Source organism: Nicrophorus vespilloides, unplaced genomic scaffold (assembly GCF_001412225.1).
Source record: "Nicrophorus vespilloides isolate i.1.1-1 unplaced genomic scaffold, Nicve_v1.0, whole genome shotgun sequence".
Classification (NCBI taxonomy): domain Eukaryota; kingdom Metazoa; phylum Arthropoda; class Insecta; order Coleoptera; family Silphidae; genus Nicrophorus; species Nicrophorus vespilloides.
Window position 1 is genome coordinate 12,871 of NW_017096321.1, and position 13,960 is coordinate 26,830.

Genomic DNA, 13,960 nt, shown 5'->3' on the forward strand with positions numbered 1-13,960 from the left:
TATTATTGTTGCTTAAAACATCAGTGTTCTTAGAAAACGTGAAAGACAAATTCAAAGAGATTTTGGAGTTGAGTTACAATTTAACGTTTCATTTAATTAGCAAATACTTATAATTCTTATTTTCACATTTTTTTTATAATTAATTAATTTTCGAAAAAACTAAATTCTAATTAAACTTTTTAATGGTTTGATGTGATAGAAATAAATTTAAAAAAATGTAAAAGAAATTTTTTAGTCGTTACGTAATGTTGTACGTTCTTAATAATATTAATTTTTGGAGTGTGTAGCAAAATGTAAGACTTTCAATTTTGTGAATGATAAATAAAATGTAATGACTTGGTAGGTTTTTTTTTTAATTAAGAGAATTAAATATGTTAAATAATATACTTTATTTCCTATACAAATATTCCTTTAATTTCCCATTTATTACAATATCTTGATAGAAATGTATAATTTAACGTAAAGTTATTGAAGAAATTGGAAAGACTCACCTTAAAATATTATATCGACATAGATCACAAGTTTTAAATTGTACACAGCGTTGTAATAAACTAAAGATTGTTAATTATATTGAATAAAAAATATATTCTAATTTATACAAACATATACATTAAACATTACAACAAGAAAAAAGAAATGTTAAATTCCAATAACATTCATCCGTTCGTTCACAAATTCAAAGAAAATACCTTAAACCCTATTATAATTCAAAAACTCCTTCAACATTCCAGGTAAAGGTAACTCGTCAATTTTTTCGCGCATCAAAGGCGTGTATGGACTCTCTATCATCCTCCTAACAGGATGATCCTCTTCGCTCTCACCTTCATCGGTGCAACTGTTGCAACTGTTCTCATCGCTGCAAAGAACATCCCGGAACTCATTCGATTGTTGTTGTTCCTCCTCCTCTTCCTCCACCTCCTCCTCGTCGCTGTGCTCACTCAAATTGATGTTCCAATCGAAAATGAACGATGGAGAAGCGAAATAATTCAATGTAGGTCTGAGCAGATGCTCTTCAGCGTTCTCGTTCGTCTCCATATCAGAAGAGGAAGAGTCGCCGCTATCTGAATTATCACGTCGTCTCCTCCTCCTAACAGTCTTATCGTCGCACCTCTTTTTCTTTTTAGCTAACAAAATAATATATTTTTTAATAAATTACACAATTGAGATTTCGCTTCTCAACCTACCTTCAGGGAATTTATCGTCTTCATCGCAGCTTTGACGATTCACAAGACTGGTGTACTCAAAATCGGCCATATCTTTATCGTGAATCTTGTGGTAACGCTTCAGGTGACTGAACATTTTGCTGCGATGGAACTTTATATTCGGAACATCTTCATTAACGTTTTCTCTCAGAATATTTCTGATTTTATTACGGCACATCTGTTGCAAGGACAGCGGTTGAATGTCAACTGTGTTGGAGAGTATTTAATTAAATTTGCGATTCGTTTGCGTGCACATGCACTTACGGAGTTCCTGCGGCTCTGGATTGTTTGTTTTCGGTAGAATCAGCATTGCGAAAGTCACTGGGATCAATGGACAAACGTGATAGGAGCTTTCAGAAACGCGCAGGACCTGCATCAGGGAATCTCGGAACGGCATGATCATAATGCCGCCAACTTTTAAGAAACTCTTCAAGAAATCATCGTACTGCTCAGGACAGGACGCTCCAACGTAAATCCTATCATACCTGCGGGTGAGCGCAAGTGCCAAGCAATTTCCTGCAAATGTAAACAAATAGTATCAGTAATTTGTTAATTAAACGTTAATTAAAAGATACAATACATTTTCTTCTGTAAAGATGTTTTTTTTTTATACCTTGCATAAACTGTGGCTCACAGAAGTCGAATTCGTCTATGGCACCAGAGTATTTCTTGAATTCCTCCAACTTGGTGTAGGCATACTTGATGACATCCTCATGATATTCCACCCCATGATTGACACCATTGCTACCCAGAATCAGACCAGCCATGGTGCTCAGATACCCAGTGCCACTACCCAAATTCAAGAAGCTAAGTCCTGGCCTCAGCCTCAACCCCTCTAAAGCTTCACTATAAATACAAGGTGCTGACAGATGATAGTGTTGATGTCTCCAAGCCTGATCCTTGTATGCTTCACACCTGTACTCCTGCAGCATATATTCTGCTCGGTCGATTGCCCGGAACACCCTCTCCACCATGATTGTGTGTATGTAATCATTATCAACCAAATTATCAATCAGGTGATTGTTGTTGCGACCTGAACTCACTGCACCCCCCATCTCATAAAACTGGAACATGTTCATCTAATAATTTGAATAGCATTTTTTTTTTATCAAGCAGCAGGTGAAAGAGAAAAAAATAAATTTCTACCATTTTATAATAGGTATTAAATGGAGTGCAACTGCAGTTGACAAATAGCAGGAAGAAGTTTAAAGATCGTCGCTCTGCAGACTTGATCCACGATCGGAATAACTCACTTACCTTTTATCTTCAGTTCGTAACGTGTGACAATATTAGATATCTGCTGTTCGATGCGATTTATAACATAAAATGTCACATCAGGCGCTTGGGTGCATCCAAAACAGTACGAGATGCGTCAAAATACAATGCATCAGAAGTAGGGGGACGATCAGCTGATGAACACAACGTTGCCAGCGTTTGGAAAATTTCAGAAATCCACATAATTCCACTGAATTTCGATCACCTAAAGACGTTTTGATCATTCGAAAACTTCCTTGCACATTATGCATTTGTAAAGCAGCAATTATATAATCTCTAAACGTATATTATGCAACATACATTTAAAATTTAAATGTCCCGCTCCTATTTGAAAAAATAAAAGCATCCAAACAAAATATTTAAAACCATTTAACGGTTATTATAAATTCCGTAGTTACGCTTTTATCTCCATCTTCAACAATATTTACTCTTATACACAGTACAAAACCTACTCGATTAATTGTATTTATAGAAAAACACCTCATATCACAACGATGACCATGAACCATCATCAACGGTCAGAAGACACCGTTACATAAAAAATCAATAATTATAACAATCCTCTCACTAATTATCAGTATATTATGTGTATTTATAAAGAATTTATACTACTATTAATGATTTAATTACAATACTATTGAATGATACAAATTGAACTTTGTTTCAATGACTCACATAGTTCAATATCACATTTATCGTAACTAACTTCTTGTATAAAGTAAGGGTGTTCATTAGAAAATAACAATATTTTAAATATTAAAGCGTTTCCCTCTCGATTTACTGATTTTGCAGAGGTTTCGACTTGACACTTACCACTTAATCATTGTTGATAATAAGTGATATGTGTTTCCAGAAAGAGACTCATTAGTGGAAGGAGAAGAAGAAATATTAAAGCAACATGAAATGTTTAAGATTTACGTATTTATTTATTAGAACAATGTTTACTACATTTTATTACATATTTTGGTCAATAAAAAATATATTTAGTTAACAAAATCCATAGATATATCAATAATGCAAGGTATATAAAGAAAATAGTTTAAAAAGGTAGTTAGATAACAAATTGTTGTATTATGAATGATTTATATTGATAAATACAATTGATAAAACTAAGATTATATAAGAAAATAATTGTTGTGAATGGATGAAATAATAAACGTCTGAATTTGAATGTAATATGAAAGAGCTATTTATAGAGAAATAATAATCGATTGGATTTTTTCGTCCTGGCGCACGTTTTCAGAAATCACCGGTTATCTATAGATACATCCAGATCCTTGAGCATCGGCAACGTTGTAGAAGAAGAACATTGTGTTTCCAAGTGGCCAGCGAAGCGCATGTGCACTCCTTGTAAGCTACATATTTAGATGGTAAGACTTTATTTTTATTTTATAATTACCAATTCTTTGTATAAACGATAAACTAAACAATTGCTCGGTGTTAAGGGATGTGTTACAATGAGGAATACGGCTCGGTTAGCTACCAGTTGTGGTCTTTAAGCATACAACAATTATTCTTCATTCATTGCCTATCATTGCACAAAACTATGTTTAAGTAATGGTATCCAGCGTTTTGCTGCACGTCTCTATTAATTAGAAAATAGCGTAATACGTTTTATTGTAATACTGCTAATGTATACGAAACAGATTCAATAAATTCCTAGTAGAATAAGGTCAGGATTTTCGTAAACTTGCAACTTGTTCTTGGTGTTGTTGGGACTTGTTTTCGGTATCATTTGCAATGGAATTATCCACTTTGTTCAAATCAAATGATTACCGAAGATGTGTGGTGTAAACAGCGTGCTATTACAGGTTCTGTCTGCAAGTCCATTAAGGCATATTATTTCACGTCATCCGTTACAATTTCAATTCCTCTAAACGCAAATCGCACATAAATCATGCATAAAATAAACGTATTTCGTTAATCTAACGATTATTTAATTGGTTTGTCTGTTTTACATCATTTGTAAAACATATTTTATGTTTACAACGCATTTACTCAAGCATCAATTTCAAAATATGTCCAACGTGTGCATTTGGTTGCATATATATAAAATAATTTATTTAAATTGCGCTCAAATTTAATTATTTTATTCTCTATTAGCTTTATTTATTTAAGATATCAATTTAGATGCTATAATTTAAGATAATAATTCAAATTAACATTTAAATTATTCTTCTACTTCTTGGAAACCGCTTGTTCCTAACGCAGGTTTACTTGGCTGCATTATACTAATGTTTACGACGCTGAACGCCGTTTATAATTTTTCAAAATACGGTTCTCGCAATTTTCAGCCGGAAAATGTATCAATTGTATATATATATGTATATAATATATATATTTAAGTAATGTCAAAAGAATAACCTAACTTTTCAATTATTTTCCTGAAAGAAATATGTACTTACACAACTAATATAAATCCTGACTAAAGTGGATTATAAAATTCGCTGTTGTTGATCTATTATGTTTATGTGAAAGTGCTGTTAAATACTTGAGTGTGAGTATAATGTATACTAAGTTTTTTCGTGTCCATGGAGAGTTCTGTGCAAGCCATCCATGGGAGGTGATCGTTGCCACACTAACTTTAACAGCATGCATGCTAACAGTGGAGCAACAGTCTTTCATCTCTCCACCAAAAGCAAAAATCCATGGAAACTGTGTGGAGTGTCTGCAAGATGTTGAGTACAATGCAGCTGATGTTATAGTGATGACACTTATCCGATGTCTGGCAGTGCTTTATGGATATTACCAATTCTGCAATCTCCATAAGCTTGGATCAAAATACATTTTAGGAATAGCTGGGTTGTTCACAGTCTTTTCCAGCTTCATATTCAGCACAACTCTGTTAAACTTGCTGCAAGTGGAAGTTGTTGAACTGAAGGATGCCCTATTCTTCTTCCTTTTACTCATTGATTTATCAAAGGCTGCTAAACTAGCAGAGTATGCTTTGAGCGCCTCCAACCATGAAGAAGTTAAAATCAATATTGCCAGAGGCATGTCAGTGCTTGGACCGACCATCACTTTGGACACAATTGTGGAGACTCTGGTGATTGGTGTTGGGACATTGTCAGGTGTGGAGCGCCTGAATGTGTTATCCTGCTTCGCCTGTTTATCAGTTATTGTTAATTACATAGTATTCATGACTTTTTACCCGGCGTGTCTTTCCCTCACGCTGGAGGTGTCGCGCATCTCCGAATCGAATTTCAGCCTCTGCAAAGCTTTGCAAGAAGACGAGCAGAAGAGTTCGAATCCAGTTCTGCAACGAGTTAAGATCATCATGTCTGTTGGATTGACTTTGGTGCATGCACACAGTCGTTGGCCGCAAAATGAAGACGATGTTATAACACCGTTCGTCGTACAAGAAGAACCAAACGCGTCTAATGAATCATCGCTTTATTCGTTAATTATGAAATGGGTCAGTTTGAGCACCGATCATTTGGTGATCTTAATACTGTTATCAGCGTTAGTTGTTAAATTCGTTTTCTTTGAGAACAAACTCAGTGGAACGGATAGTAAAAGCGATTTGTTGAAGATCTTAAGACACGACCAGGAAGTGCAGACGCAACAGAGCAGTTTAGAGGATGAAGCGAAGTTGATTGAATTAGAGGAATCTGGTGACAACGACGTAATGGAATTGGTTAGAACCAAAGTAATTTCGCAGTATAACTTGGAGAAGGCACTAGGGGATTGCGAACGCGCCGTGAGGATTCGGAGAAAGTTGCTGAAAGCAAATTTTGAAGGTTTACCTTATAAAAATTATGATTACCATAAGGTGATGGGTGTTTGTTGTGAGAACAACGTGGGGTACATTCCGGTGCCAGTTGGAGTGGCGGGACCATTGAAATTAGATGGAAAGACATATTACGTGCCTTTGGCTACGACGGAAGGATGCCTTGTGGCCAGTACAAATCGAGGTTGTCGCGCGGTTAATCGATGTGGAATCAAAAGCAAATTGATCGCTGATGGTATGACTAGAGGACCTGTCGTCCGTTTCTCCACGTTGGAGAAGGCGACCGAAACTTTGACATGGATCGAATCAAATTTCGATAGTATTAAAGTAAAGTTTGATGGTACAAGTCGTTTCGCGAGATTGACCAAAATCCATCCGCGTCTATTCGGAAGATTACTGTTCATCAGATTTGTAGCCAAAACCGGAGATGCGATGGGCATGAACATGTTATCAAAAGCTACAGAAGCTGCCTTACAATTCCTTAAAGATAAATTTGAAGACATGGAAATTTTGAGTTTGAGCGGTAACTTCTGCACGGACAAAAAGTCTGCTGCAATCAATTGGTTGGAAGGAAGAGGTAAATCGGTTATATGCGAAGCCATCATCCCCGAAGAAATCGTCAGGACTGTATTGAAAACAACGGTAGAAAGATTAGTCGATGTTAACTTGTCGAAGAACTTGATTGGATCTGCTGCGGCCGGAAGTGTTGGCGGCTTCAACGCCCACGCAGCTAATATAGTCACTGCCATTTTCATAGCCACAGGTCAGGATGCCGCTCAAAACGTCGTCAGCAGCAACTGCATGACCCTAATGGAAAGCTGCGGCGATGATGGAAAAGATCTGTACATCACGTGCACGATGCCATCGATTGAAATAGGAACCGTAGGTGGTGGAACCATATTATCACCTCAAGGAGCCTGCCTGGATATGCTGGGCGTGAAAGGATCGAACGTGGAGCGTCCCGGTGAGAATGCAAACCAGTTGGCGAAAATCGTCTGCGCCACTGTTCTAGCTGGAGAGGTTTCCCTGATGGCTGCACTAACCGAAGGACATTTAGTGAAGAGCCATTTGAAACACAACAGATCGAATGTAAAATTGTAACTCCATTTCGCATTATTTTTTTTTTCTAGTATTTATTTATTTGTATATAAATAGTCAATTTCATTTTAATAAAACAAATTTGAATAAAAAAACATGAGTATTTTTTTTTTTAATTAAAACAGATTTAATATGTTTATGAATACAATTGGTTATAAAATGCCCTTAAATCCGGATATTCCTTGACAGTTATTAATTGTAGACATATTATAATATTTTGTTTATCCTATGTCCCCAGAGTGAAGTCTCCGCTTCGGTATTTGAGATTGTGGGAATTATGAAGATTTTTGCAGTCTTCACAGTAGAAGGTTTGATTATTAACTCTTGCATTAATATCCCTTTCGATTAACAATTAGACCTACTAAAAGACTAACGAAGACAATCGATTTTACGAATTACCCTACGATACAGCTGCTATATTTTTCATTCCACTTATTAAATACATTTCATATTGACTTCATATTATAAACAATTAAAATAAATAATTAATGATGCGTTAGTAAACAGCGTGACATAATAAAGTTTAAGAAGTAATAGTTGTTACAATAAGTTATTTACTTAAAGTAGCAAACAAATACAAGTTTATTAGTTTGTTTTACGGTTAACTGTTTATTTTGAAAGTAGTAGCAGCGACGTATAAATAGAAGCAAAAGAGAAGAGAAATATTTAATGAAAAATCGATACAATAACAAAATAAAAATGGAGGACACTACTCAACCTAAATTATTTTTATGAATCATTTACTTCTTTGTAATATTCTACAAGTATTTTAAGAAAATTATATTGGTTAAAGTTAAGCATTTTCTTTTACTTAAACATTTTTATTGACCCTGCAAATTGGTGCCAATAAAATTGGACAATTTAAGCGATAAAATTAAAGAAATAATTGATTGTGTTTGGATATTAGTTAAGAAAAATGAGATATTGTAAATAATTAATAAAAATTGTGTAAATTGAAAAAAATCAAATATTGTGGATTGAGTTGTATCAATGATAAATATATGCGTAGTCTTTGGTCAAAGACCTTGTTTTTCATCGTGTTAGTAGAAATTTGTCGCAGATTGCTCATAACTATACACGTGTTTGAGGTGTGTTGCCTATAAGTATCGCAGTGATAGTCGCTTGAATTCGGAGCAGTTGGAAAATAGATTAATATCCTGAAAAACGATGGAAATTATCCATTCGTGCAGCGAAGTGATTTGCTTTGTTTTGTAACACTAGTATAGCATGTAATCTGCATTCAAACAGTGATAGAACTGTCAGGGCAGAGAAAAGAGGAGTGAAAAGTTTCGATTCAGCATTCGCTTCAAGGTAAATGAGTATTTCGTAATTTCTGTTTCGTATTTTACGCACGACGACGTTCAGAGCTGGGATGAATTAGAGAACTCCTTCGAAGGTAAAACAATTTGACACAATTAGGAAGTGTGCACTGTGGGTTGCGCTTACGTAGTGCTCGACCTAGGAAAGGAAAAGTCTTTCTAGTTATGAATACACACAAACACGTTGATATAATACGAACATGGGAGCATTATTTACGGAAAACATTAAAGACTAGTTTGGGATGCGAAGCGTAAAAGCTCAAGCTGAAGGTAACGTTCTACGTTTTTTTTTAAATGCTGTTTGCTAATTATTTTTATACTTCTGTTTTTAACGTAGAGTGATCTTGTACTTGAGGGGGGGAATATTTGGTTTCCGTTTCCGCAGTCCGTTGCTGCTGAAGTTAGCGGTAACTTGGATTGTTTCGTTACTACTTTGAGTATCTTTGAAACAAATACAAAGAGTTTTTGGAGCGAGTTTGTGGGAGGTTGTTGTAAAAGGATAGAGGTAGCGCGCCATGCTATGTCCCCCTTCGCACGCATTGTTACGAGCGCTTGCGCGGCAGACGTACGGTGGATATAATTTCCAAGATCGAATGCTTGAATCAGTGTGTTACTTCGATGCTAGTGAAAAATTTAATTTGAAGCTGTGAAAATGCAGTTTGGTGATTAGTTTTCGTCGTTATCCTTTGGAATATAACATTTCGCCTCTCTTTAGGTAAGTTTCGTCACCTTTACCAGTCCGTGAACATAGATATTCACCAGTTTATAACCCTGACAGATAACAGGGAACAAAACAAACATATATAGTAATGCACCTTGCAATGTGTTTATTATGCTGTTATAATAATCTGCAGACAAGTAAATTAATTATTTTCTTTATTTATTTGCAGAGATGGCTTCCTCCGATCTAGTCAGTCCAAATGGCAACCCTTCTGAAGTCAATTCCATACTTTTAAACAATGTTGAACCAAAGGTGACCATTACTACTACAACAGTTAGTCAAACACCAGTGATGCAGAATGTCACTGGTCACCATATGTTGCCTGTTGTGTACATACAGACCCCTTCGAAAATAACCACGAACAAGTCGAACAGCAACAATGTTATAATGAATGCTCTACCGCAGATACAGATACAGAATGCATCAAAGTTGGCCCCTCAAAGTCTGTTGATTGGTAATCAGCTTTTGCAGAAGCCTGCAATACAGAAAAATGGAGTAACATATCTGCTGAAGCCAGTGAGTAAGCCAAACGAGACCACCAGTCTCATACCACCACAAATACCTATACCTTCAATATCAAAGTTTGCAACAAAGGATGGTCTGCAGCTGAACAGTGTCACCATGGGCCAAAAGTTTCTTCTCAGTCCCTTGTCAAGTATGAGCAACAATCGTTTATCCACAACCACCACCAACTCTGTCCAATCTCAAATCTCTTTGATGCTCCCTACACTGCAGCCAAAACCTAACCACGTAATCAACTTGAAATTACCTGAAGATAAAACGATTCTGGACGTCGCTAAAAATAGTAAAGAACAGACAGACCCTCTATTTTGCAACGAGAGAATCGATGAAGAGGCGAAGAACGTCGAGGCTCAGGATAAATCGTATCAAATATCTATAGTCGAGGATTCAGTCGCGGACAACGGATACACGATATCAATAAACGAAGACGAGAAGTTACCGAAATTGATAAAGCACGGCGTTTCCATACTGAAAAAAACGTACAATACTCACGTGGACCGAAAAGAGAATAATCCAATCCCAACTGCCATTATAAAATCAATTACTACCATTTCAGATCCGGGCACGAAAGAGGTGAAGATTCAGTCTGAGCATCACGACGAAGGGATTGCACCTCCGCCGCCGCCTCCTCTCGTCCGGAAAAGCGAACGTCGAAGAAAGTCGACAATTTGCCTCCGGAAGGACTACGACGATATTCAAGAGGAGACGGAGGAGGAGCCTGAAAAGATGATTGTTAAAGATGATGTGGAGATATCGAAATTGGAGGACGTGCTGTGCGAAGATGAGGATGTGTCTAAGCTGCTGCACTGGGATCGCGGCGTCGGCTCTCTACCGTCGACGAACATTAAGTTCCACATCAACGAATTCGGAATGCTGGAATATTTGACGGACGAGGAGTTCAAGAAGATGAACTTGAAAAGGATAAAGCCTAAGGTAGCGCAACAAGTCGAGATGAGGTGCCTGATATGTGGCTGTTACGGCATGCCTTCGGATTTTATCAGTCCGAAGTACTGCAGCAACGACTGTCAGGAAGCAGGTGAACGCGAGGATGTCCAACCGCCTGTGAAGCACAGGAAGAAAAAGCAGTATTTCAGAAAAAGCGATGAATTCGTCAAGATGGAATCGTCGGAGGACGAGAATTTAATAAACACATCCAACGAGAACTCGTCGGATAAATTCGCCTATCCATGGACTTGTCACAAGAAGGGATTCTCTTGGTCCAAATACTTGGACCATCTAAAAGCTGTGGCGGCTCCAGTAAAACTATTCAAAGATCCATTTCCTTACGGTCGTAATGGTTTCAAGGCGGGAATGAAGTTGGAGGGAATTGATCCACAACATCCTTCCTATTTCTGCGTACTCACAGTCGTGGAAACTCTTGGATACAGAATACGTTTGCATTTCGATGGTTACCCAGACAATTACGATTTTTGGGTGAACGCAGACAGTATGAACATATTTCCAGCTGGGTTTTGTGAAAAATTTGGTCATACCCTGCATCCCCCGCCCGATCACAAGAAGGATTTCAATTGGAACAATTACCTGAAGCAAACGCATTCAACGGCTGCAGCTAAAACGCTATTTTTCAATCGGAATACGAACGTAAGTCCTATTGCATATTGAAAAATTATTAACAATATTATAATTATTTATGATTTTATTACACAGGCAATATTTCCTAACGGATTTCGGATAGGCATGAAACTGGAAGCGGTCGATCGAAAGAACACAGCTCTTGTTTGCGTCGCTACAATAACCGATATGATGGATAATAGGATTCTTGTGCATTTCGATAGTTGGGACGATATTTACGATTATTGGGCGGATCCCACTTCACCTTACATTCATCCAGTTGGCTGGTGTGATAAGCATGGTCATAATCTCACTCCTCCCAACGGTAAGAATTTTATTACATTACATAATTTGTATACTAACATTCGAAATCGATTACCTGTTGCATCTATGGCAAACTTTAGTTTGCATCAACATTTATTATTGGATTTTTGAATATTTACTTGGCAAGCATTATTGATCTAAAAATTTAATAAGACTGGACAGTTTAAATAGTTAGTTTTAGAGTTTGACTGTGCCAATTAATCGGTTCAAATCATATATAACAAAATAAATAATTTTAGATTATCCTGATCCAGAATCGTTTACATGGGACAAATACCTGAAAGAGACGAAAGCATCGGCAGCTCCGGTTCGTGCCTTCAAGCAACGACCCAACAACGGATTCCGAAGAGGCATGCGACTAGAATGCGTGGACAAGCGAGTACCGAGGATAATCCGTGTGGCCACCGTCGAAGAGCTCCGCGAAAACCAGCTGAGGATCCGTTTCGATGGATGGCCCGATCGATATTCGTATTGGGTGGACGACGATTCCACCGACATCCATCCGATCAGTTGGTGCCAAAAAACTGGACATCATTTGGAACCACCCCTGAGTAAGATTTAGCACGTTAAAAAAAATAAGTATGTGATTAATGTATTTTTTTGATTTACAGCTCCAAATGATGTGTACGACTTTTTGGAATGCGCAACGATAGGTTGCAAAGGACAAGGTCATATCCAAGGACCTATACATTCTACTCACAGTTCACCAAAATTCTGCCCTTATGCCGACGAAAATATAGACATGGAGAAGATATTACCTGATAGGCTGCTAAGTCCGGATAGACAGGTCGAGGCTGTTGTTCCAGTTAGTCGAGAACCCAGAGATAAAATGTAAGAACTTTTACAATCAAGACTTTGAATGTGTAAATTTAATTTGATTTTTGTTTAAATTTTAGTTCTAAAATGAAGAATATAATTGCAACGAAAATGGCGTTCGAGGAGCCGAAGCGAGAATGGAGCGATGACGAACAGGACATGGAATTCGATATGGGAAGGGCGAAAAGGATAAAGGAGGAGTTGGAGGACAGTGTGCGTTCGGATGAGCCTAAGAACAATACCGTTTTGGATTTTGCTGATGTGAATTTGGACGAACAAAGAATGCGTGCGAGGCATTCGAAATATTTAGATAGATATGTGCATGTGGAAAGTGATCCTCGCCATTGGAACTGTCAGGAGGTGATGAACTTTATTGCATCCGTGCCTTGTTGTAGAGATTACGCCTCGCATTTCGGATCGAATCGCATCGATGGATTATCTTTCCTGATGCTCAATCAACAAGATTTGACCGAAGTGCTGAGGTTTAAACTAGGACCAGCCATCACCCTGTATAATTGTATATTGATGCTGAGGCAAACCGTCATTCAGTGTACATAATATTTACCTATAGTATTATTTTTAGTTAGTTTGTTTTAGATTCGTTATTGTACATACATTTCCTCCACACATTTTTCACATATGTAATTATCTCTTGTGTTCATTTACATATAAAGAAAACAAATTGTGATTTATATATTGTAAAATAATCCAAATATATAAGAAAAGGACATTGTTTAATTAGTTTATAGTAATTTTATTTTGAAGATTATTATTGAAGCTTCTAATATTACGTTTATGTTGCTTTTAAAAAGTTACATCTATTAAAAAAAACAAATTGTCTGTATATATATATAGTAAATGATACATGTTTTGTATATAATTATTTTGCATTATGATTGTACTCTAAGTGGACTAATTATTACTATTTTTAATATTAAATAAAAATGTAATGATTTTCTTATTTTTATTACATTCCTATTTCTTTAATAAAACATAACATTGTTTCTCGGTTACGTAATGAAAATTATGTAATTATTAAGGAAAAACTTTTTTCGTACATTATCTAAGACCATATCCTACTTTTTATTCAAATGTTATATGTATATTTGGTTGCGTGCACTCTAGGCGCAAAATGAATCTTCCATTTTTTGTGATAGCTGACTCCATCTCTTAGCAATATTTCGAAGGTTGTAGTTCAGGCATTTTAGCGCTGCACAAAATCCACTTCCTTAGAAACGTTCTAATTTTAATAAACAAACATATGAGAATAATGCTTGAATGAATCTTATGTTATTACTTACGTATACTAATTTAAATGCTAATTAATTTTCGAGTTTTATGTGTTTAAATTTACACAAGCAGAGACATCTTTGGGAATATT

The 13,960-nt window shown here is 36.5% G+C and overlaps 3 protein-coding genes across 8 annotated transcripts; 2 read left to right on the forward strand and 1 right to left on the reverse strand.

The window, feature by feature from the left end:
- Positions 1-365: 365 nt before the first annotated feature.
- On the reverse strand, positions 366-2,601 carry LOC108556669 (protein-L-isoaspartate O-methyltransferase domain-containing protein 1-like). 2 transcript variants are annotated; one of them, XM_017912875.1, is made up of 5 exons: positions 2,460-2,601; positions 1,816-2,266; positions 1,467-1,718; positions 1,185-1,409; positions 366-1,124 (listed from the first exon to the last, which is right to left on the reverse strand). In XM_017912875.1, the coding sequence occupies exons 2-5, from the start codon at positions 2,255-2,257 to the stop codon at positions 691-693; spliced, it is 1,353 nt and encodes a 450-aa protein (XP_017768364.1). In that variant the 5' UTR covers positions 2,258-2,266; positions 2,460-2,601; the 3' UTR covers positions 366-690. The 2 variants fall into 2 exon arrangements, with proteins under 2 accessions (XP_017768364.1, XP_017768363.1); XM_017912874.1 differs by having other exon boundaries at positions 1,816-2,281.
- Positions 2,602-3,681: 1,080 nt separating this feature from the next.
- LOC108556670 (lethal(3)malignant brain tumor-like protein 4) lies at positions 3,682-13,302 on the forward strand. Of its 5 annotated transcripts, XM_017912879.1 has the most exons (9): positions 3,683-3,847; positions 7,544-7,613; positions 8,671-8,894; positions 8,962-9,339; positions 9,515-11,469; positions 11,536-11,764; positions 12,003-12,314; positions 12,375-12,594; positions 12,660-13,302. In XM_017912879.1, the coding sequence occupies exons 5-9, from the start codon at positions 9,517-9,519 to the stop codon at positions 13,135-13,137; spliced, it is 3,192 nt and encodes a 1,063-aa protein (XP_017768368.1). In that variant the 5' UTR covers positions 3,683-3,847; positions 7,544-7,613; positions 8,671-8,894; positions 8,962-9,339; positions 9,515-9,516; the 3' UTR covers positions 13,138-13,302. The 5 variants fall into 5 exon arrangements, with proteins under 5 accessions (XP_017768366.1, XP_017768367.1, XP_017768368.1 ...); XM_017912877.1 differs by lacking the exons at positions 8,671-8,894; positions 8,962-9,339 and having other exon boundaries at positions 3,682-3,847; XM_017912878.1 differs by lacking the exons at positions 8,671-8,894; positions 8,962-9,339 and having other exon boundaries at positions 3,682-3,847; positions 12,018-12,314.
- Positions 4,836-7,327, forward strand: LOC108556671 (3-hydroxy-3-methylglutaryl-coenzyme A reductase-like). The gene has a single exon (XM_017912882.1). It carries the CDS (start codon positions 4,984-4,986, stop codon positions 7,306-7,308), a length of 2,325 nt encoding a protein of 774 aa, XP_017768371.1. The 5' UTR covers positions 4,836-4,983; the 3' UTR covers positions 7,309-7,327.
- Positions 13,303-13,960: the final 658 nt, after the last annotated feature.